This window comes from Pleurodeles waltl, chromosome 3_1, assembly GCF_031143425.1.
Source record: "Pleurodeles waltl isolate 20211129_DDA chromosome 3_1, aPleWal1.hap1.20221129, whole genome shotgun sequence".
Taxonomy (NCBI): Eukaryota; Metazoa; Chordata; class Amphibia; order Caudata; family Salamandridae; genus Pleurodeles; species Pleurodeles waltl.
Genome location: NC_090440.1, coordinates 682,380,101 through 682,387,371, shown reverse-complemented (window position 1 = coordinate 682,387,371; position 7,271 = coordinate 682,380,101). Strand labels below are relative to the sequence as shown.

At 45.3% G+C, this 7,271-nt stretch overlaps 1 protein-coding gene across 2 annotated transcripts in view; it reads right to left on the bottom strand.

Annotated features, from left to right (window-relative positions):
* Positions 1 to 1,201: 1,201 nt before the first annotated feature.
* TINAGL1 (tubulointerstitial nephritis antigen like 1) overlaps positions 1,202 to 7,271 on the bottom strand; it is a 121,222-nt gene continuing 115,152 nt past the window's right edge. For both annotated transcript variants that reach the window (XM_069223290.1, XM_069223289.1), the window contains one exon: positions 1,202 to 6,527. In XM_069223290.1, the coding sequence (XP_069079391.1) occupies positions 6,384 to 6,527 (144 nt within the window). In that variant the 3' untranslated portion in view covers positions 1,202 to 6,383. The remainder of the gene's footprint in view (positions 6,528 to 7,271) is intronic.

Here is a 7,271-nt window from a genome sequence, read left to right as displayed (position 1 = left end):
TTGTACCCACTACAGATATAATTTGGAAAAAAAGAACTGTAAACTCCTCGCTCTATTAATGCGGGTAGAATGTGTGTCCTCCAGGTAACAAACATGACTAACATCAAGCTGCCCTTTCTGCTCCCAGAGACGGACAACTACACCCTTTACCTATAATGATGGGAGACTTGTCTTGTCCATAAATGAAGGTGACCTAATAGCGCTGTGGGTTGACTGTTGCTATGGAGAGCTGCATATAGTGTTGATGCCCGAAGATCCACACCCAGAGGCAGGCATACATGAAGACGCATATAAGTGAGGGGGGCAGAGGGTGAAGGGGAACTTTTGAGTTGGGAAATTACCAAAGCTAGTATTGTTTTAAGTACTAAACAGTAATTCAGTATACTTTGTGTATTACACTAAGGTTTCATAAAATCCCATTTTCACAATCAGTAAACTATAATCAGGGCATCTAGAATTATGTGGTTCTGCTGTTGCAGTGTTTTCCACATAATTGTAGATTTACTGAATGTGCCACATAATCCACCATCTTCTGAATATTTTGCAAGCTTTAACAAAAACTATAGTTTGTAGTTGCAACGGATTAAAGGTTACTAAGGGAAAAAAACACATGTGGTGCGGCACACTTTGCTAATGTTAACTGGTCATCTTTAATTGCTGACTGCTGTGTCTTCGGACGTTAAACAGGTATTAATGCAATAAACCCTATACCCAGACACCATTAGTGTATGCTAGCCTGCAAAATGGTGAAATAATACTTCCACAAGATGAGCCGCATTAGGCCGCATACTTTTCCTTTTCTTTGTTGAATTATTTAGTCCTGCCTAATTTCAGAGGCCCTGACTGTAATTCAAAATGAGATATGGTTTGAGAAACTCCTAATGTACTTCTGGTCCTGCACTAAAATGCAATTATGAGTTTGGGGTCACTTAGTTGAACGACTACTCACGGGAAAAGAAACTTATTTTACACTAGATACAGTATATTCTGGGAGGCACAGGCTTTTTATTACCACTAAACTGTGTTGGAATTGAGCCCGCATTCTGAAAACGAGAATGTACGTGCCTGGTGCCAAGTTGGTGCCCCATGTGTTATTCTTTCTCCTCCAGTAAGGGCCACCCGCCCCCCTCTGGCACAATGACACACTGTTCTCCTGGGACGCCCAGGGCAGCCATACAATAAATGACTCACGGATAACATCTCAAATCGTTAAATAGAAAATATTTATATCACTTAAATACAATCCGGATATATGCACAGTTTCCCAGGCAGTTTACGGGCCGCTGGTCCCTTCAGAAGGCGGTGAATGTCGTGTGGGTCTCAGGATGGTCGGGCTCCAGGAGACCTGCAAATGATAAACAGGGACTGCGACGACCCCGGGGCTTTTAACACCATACAGAGGAGAGGCTTGAAAGGGAAGCTAAGCGCTATGCAAAGAGGACAGGCACCTGTGACTTTACAGAACATATTTTCGCGCGGCCACGGGTATTTTGCAATAAGAGTGTAAGTATGGTGGAACAGGCAGTGCGCGTGGGAGTCTGCAGACAGGACAGGCAGGGCCGGCTCTAGGGCGGTGCGACCGGTGCCAACGCACCGGGTGCTGACTTCGGGTGGGAGCGCCTTGTTTGCAAACATATCATGATTTTAAAAGCACATGCTGCAGTGTTCCTTGCCTCCAGCAATTTTCAGGCAACAGTAAAAATGTCAAAGATAATCCTGCTGATTAATGTTCTGCATAGGAGAGATAGAAGTTTTGAGGGGCATTGTTAAAGGGTGTTAGTGAGGGAATAAGTGGCGGATGTGGTCACTGGGGGAGCGACAACAAATACTGTGGCACAAGGGGGTACCAGCGCCAAGACCGGCCCTGAAAACAGGGGTTCGGCTAGTAGGGCCAGCACCGAGTGCACTGGCGCCCCAAGTACGTCCCACAGACCTAGGTGGGATGTGCGTCCTGGTTCACACTGGGTGTGGTGAGGATGAGGGGCGTCTGTGAGGACCTCAGTCGGCAGACGGGCGATTCAAAGACACAGTCAGCTTCCATGGCAAGGGTTCGCCCCACTGACCAGGTCTTACACATCTGGAAGGAACCATCGAACGGGAAGGGGTGCGGCCCAGTCAGTGCGATGCTCCAGAGAGTGGGCGGGACAAGCAGCTCGTGCCCACTGGAACGACAAGTATTCCGCCGTCGAACACCCGCCTCCAGGGGGAATTCTCTGGCCAGGTGGGCCTTGAAGTTGCGATGTGAAGCGGAGTTATCAGGTGGAGGTCAGTGCGGCTCTCGGGGTGCACGGCTAGACCTGCCCCGCACTGCCCTAACACGACAGCTTTACACCCCTGCCTCGAGGACGTAGAGTGTGTGCAAATTACATTACAGAGGAAATCAGATATTCAGTGCCATTTTCAGAGGTTTTTGGCGTGTAGCAAACGATCGTCATCAAATGTTGCAAAAAGTCTGTTGCCATGTCCCTCACCCCGACCCCTTTCAGGCCGCCTCAAGTGTTGTGATAACAGTGCCATCCCCTCACAATAACAATTTCCAGACTTGACATGCAGCTGTCCTGTGTGGAACGGAGAGTCCGGTTCCTCCAGCCGAGCAAGAAGTGAATGGAACACGTCAAAGGACGTAGCACAAAGTACAGTGTGGCTTCCATACTTAGATGGACGTTGTAAAGGAGCTCTAGAAGTTTCTAGACAGAGGACGAGTGACCCTGTGTCTGACAGTGGCGAAACCAAAACAATTATGGCTGTCCCCTGCAGAATAAGATGAAGGGCCCCGAACCCCCCATATCTCACTGGTAGTCATTGGGCTAGGACCGAACAGGGTCCCCCTGATGAGTTTGGGGCCCCTTAGCGGGTCACCCCCCAGGCCTCGCACAGCAGGGGCTATAAGGGCCTGCGTTAACACCCGTGGTGTCTGGCACAAGCTGCGATAATAAACAAGAACAGCCTCTGTAGTTTTTCCCCTCACAGCGGACTAGGGACACGAAAATTAGATAAAGGACAGACGTGGAAGGAAGGGGCCACTGGTCTTCTGCGCTTGGAAAAATTATCTCACATGACATAACCTCTGTCATTTAGCAGTTTAGAAGCCCCATCTTCTAGCCCCTGGCTCAGGGTGATGACACGAGTCGCCTCCTCAGTCTGTTCACTATACCAATCTGGCAGTGGATTGTGGGACTTTATGTGCACGCAGAGGTAGGAGGGTGCTTAATTCTGTGTATCTTAAATTCAATGGCTGCAGCTTAGTGCTTCGCCCTCCTGTGCAAGATTCACAAGAAAAAAAAACACAACACTAAGCAAAAAATACTGACATTGCTCACCCATTAACAATGGGGGCCGGGGCCTAGCCGGGATTAGGGGGGAAACTGTCCAACACAAAGCCCAGAGAATGAAAACACGGCTGACCACGGCTGAGTAAGCCAGATCCTCTGGTGTCAGCAGAAGCCCATGGTGGGTACTAATAACATCTCTCCGCAGGCGCCAGTGCTTGGGAAGGGTATGGCGAGAGTTCATTGACTTTCAGCTGTCTAATGTACTTGTTGCTCAGCTCCTGTTTAATGCAATAAGGAACAAGTACCAGGTTCAAACCCTGCTTATGCAGCACTAGACTTGCTGCCAAATCTTCTGGCCCTGACAGCAGTAGAGTTGATAGGCTGTCTTACCTGCCTCCTCCCAGCGGGCGGCAAAGATACTGGTCACAGAAGGATACAGTCTGGCCTTTAAGTATTGACATCATGCAAGATGCTTATCCTCCCATAAACATGTCCAATGACAAATGGAGACAGTCAGTCTTCTCCTACCCTTTAGGCACTGACATCATTCAACAAGAGCACAACATGAAGGTCTTGGCCAAACAAAGATAGACAATCTTCTGCTGCCCTGTTGGCACTGACACCATTCAACAAGAGCACACACTGAAGACTTGGCCAAAGAAAGATAGTCTTCTACTTGCCCTGTGGGAACTGACACCATTCAGCAAAAGCACACCATGAATACCTTGGCCAAAGAAAGATAGCCAGTCAGTCTTTTGCTTGCCCTTTAGGCACTGACACCATTTAACAAGAGCACACCCTGAAGACCGTGACCAAAGAAGGCTTGCTAGTTAGTCTTCTGCTGTCCTATAGAAGCTGACATCATACAAGATGCACACCCAGAGAAACGTCTCCAACAAGTATGAAGTCAATATTCTGCTGCCCTCTCACGGCTGTCATCATAGAGCAGTCTTTTAGTGTCCAATACACAAGTGACCCATTCAAGTAAGGGTGCTTTGCTGATGACTGTCCAGGGCATATGAGGCCAATAGACCTCTTTCTACAGTGGTATCACAGTGATAGTCCTAGTTTTTTGCCCTGAGCTGCACCCTCATGGCAGCACTTTCTGCTATTTCGAATTACTAAATGCAGTTGAGGAATGTATAAAGTTCCTCAAAATATTGGCAGCCAGTCCAGGCTGGGGAGTACTTAATGTGCTGACAGTGGAAGCGGTTTTGCCTACACTGAGACCCTAATGTCCAGGTACACAATAAAGATCCCAGAGGAAAAACGTGGTAAGTAACACCTTGGCCATTGCACGAGCTCAGCTTCCCCTGAGAATAGTAATAGTGAACATGGGTGCCCGTGTTCACATACAATGAAATCTAAGATATTTTTACAGGCAGATGCTTTATAAAGAGGGTTCAATGACCTATGTGGTGGATCGGGAGTGTTTTAGGGTCAGAGTGCACTAGATCAAAGGTAGATGCTATTCTAACCATAATATAGGTTGGACTTGTCAAAGTAGCATTTGATGGCCAGCCAAATTCCAATAAACCCCTTCTTGCCGTGCATCACTTACTGGATTTACTTTTAGATCTAAGGCCCATACCTTTTTTCAATGGTGGAGAGTAGGGTATTAAGGGCAGAGAGGGATTCCTATCTGGGACAGGCATTTTCAACAGCAAAGAACAATGTATATCAGAAAAAGGGAATTGCTTGAATATTATTTCTAAGCAAGCAGACAGATTATTTCTAAGCAAGCAAGCTAGTGATATTACACAATTCAGACCAAAGTTATGAAAGCACAAGTATCATGTGGGTAAGCAATGCTTCAAAGATGGGGCTGCATGAGTAGTCAATAAACGAGGGCCTCTAGGATGATAATTAAGCTACCTACATCACAAGTATTGGAATGCAGGACAATTACATTACAGTTATAGGAATGCGGTTAATGGCATCATGATTGTAGGGAAGCAGGTCACGCTGATGACATCACTAATGTGTTATGGCAACACAATGACATCAAACTTATTCTTGGGCTGATGACATCAGAAGATCATACTTCAATTAATGGCATAAACGGTAGGGAAATGAAGGCTGTTGACAGTGTATGCATTGGAATAGGGAACGCAGGCTGAGAATATCACAAGTCTAGGGGTACAGGCTGAGGAGATCACTGATGTGTTAATGCAGGGAGGTGATTTCACAATAATCATACTTGGACTGATGAAATCCCAAATACTAGACTGCAGGATCACAACATCACAATAGTGATATTACTGCTACCATGAGCCCTACTGCAGGCAAGGAACATCACTGGTCTGTGTGGCTGAAGGCTAGTGACATCACTAGGATCCTACTTTGGCTGATGACATCGCAAGCATGGGAAAGCAACCTCATGACAGCATAAGCATTACGCGTGCAGTCTATAGGCCAACAAAATGACTAATGTGAGATTACAAGTTGATGACATCACAAATATAGTAAAGCATGCTGATAAGGTAAGTGGCATGGAACTGTCGAAAATCCACCACTTGTGTGGGACTAGCTAATGATACCACTAAGATGGGGCGTAATGCCGATGATATTATGGAAATCATAAATATGGTGATGGCTTCAAAAGGATATCTTGATATCACAAGTGTGAGAAACAAAGCTAAAGACATCACACATATTTGCTACAGCATTATTATATCCCTAGTGCTGTACTGTGAGCTGACAGCACGACATATGGAAGTTAGAGGATGATAACAGGAGTTTGGAATGGAGGCTGATGGCATCACAAATCTGGGTCTGTATGCAATGCCTTCACACATGTGGGATTGCAGACCGATGACATGACAAGGATCTGACTGTAGACTGAAGTCACGGAAGTGGAACTGCGAGCAGTCAGTGTCACAGTGCACACAGTTCATGTGTTCTAGCAGCTGCTTGTGGCTTTTCCGAGGGGAGACCTTCTTTTTTGAAGCTACAGAGTGTTAAAATTGCAGCCTTTGGTTCACAACATGCCACCTTTCATAAGACCCCATCAGTCATGTGCAGAGTGTCCAGTCACCATCACGGATCACAGTCTGTAGTGTGTAGAGTTCATGGGTGTTTCAAGGGAACACCATCCCACTGCATAGATGCTCACTTCTTGCGTTTCATGTCCTCCATGCTGACGTGTCCCCAAACACCAACCACAAATGCTTCAATGTCACACTCGTTACTGCCACGTGCGATGCGGAAGTATCCTCGCTCGCCCCAGTCTTTGCCCCAAGAGTTGGCTGCAAGCTGTTGGAAGGAACATCTTTGATTTAGTAACCAGGCACAGGCAACATGCACCCTAAATCTTGAGCCACGGTAGGTAACAGATGAATTCACAATGCAAACTAAATTACTTAATGAGGTTTAGCCTAGCTGCATTATTGGAATTAATAGTCACCGCATTGTATTAATAATATTAGATTTCAAATAGGTCCTCTATTATTAAAGTAGACTTACAGGCATGTATTAACACAGACTGATTTAGTACCCATGGGACTGTTACATCTTAATTTAACAGGCACTATATTCTTGAAGGTTGCTTTACTATGAACTATTATTAAATGTTATTTAACAGACAAGACATTGTTTAATAAAAGTGGATTTAACATAGGTACTAAATGATGAAAGTGGACTTAACACTGCTGTTCTATTAATAAAGGTGGACTTAACCAAGACCCTTCCTTATTAAAGGTGATCTTACCCTATGCATAGTTTTATTTTAAGATGGTTTTGCGTAAGGCACTCATAATATTTTGGGTGACTTTAACTTAAAACCGCAATAGTTAAGGTGGGTTGCACAAGTTCTATATTATCAAAGGTAGATTTAAAAAGCATTGGATAGATGAAAGGGGAGGTTTAAACTAGGTGCTCAATTGTTGAAGGTGGATTTAATGTAGATACAAAATTATTTATGGTGGATTAGAGGTGCTACGTTATTACAGATGGATTGTTAAGGATGAATTTAATATAGGTACTGTTCAATCAATATTG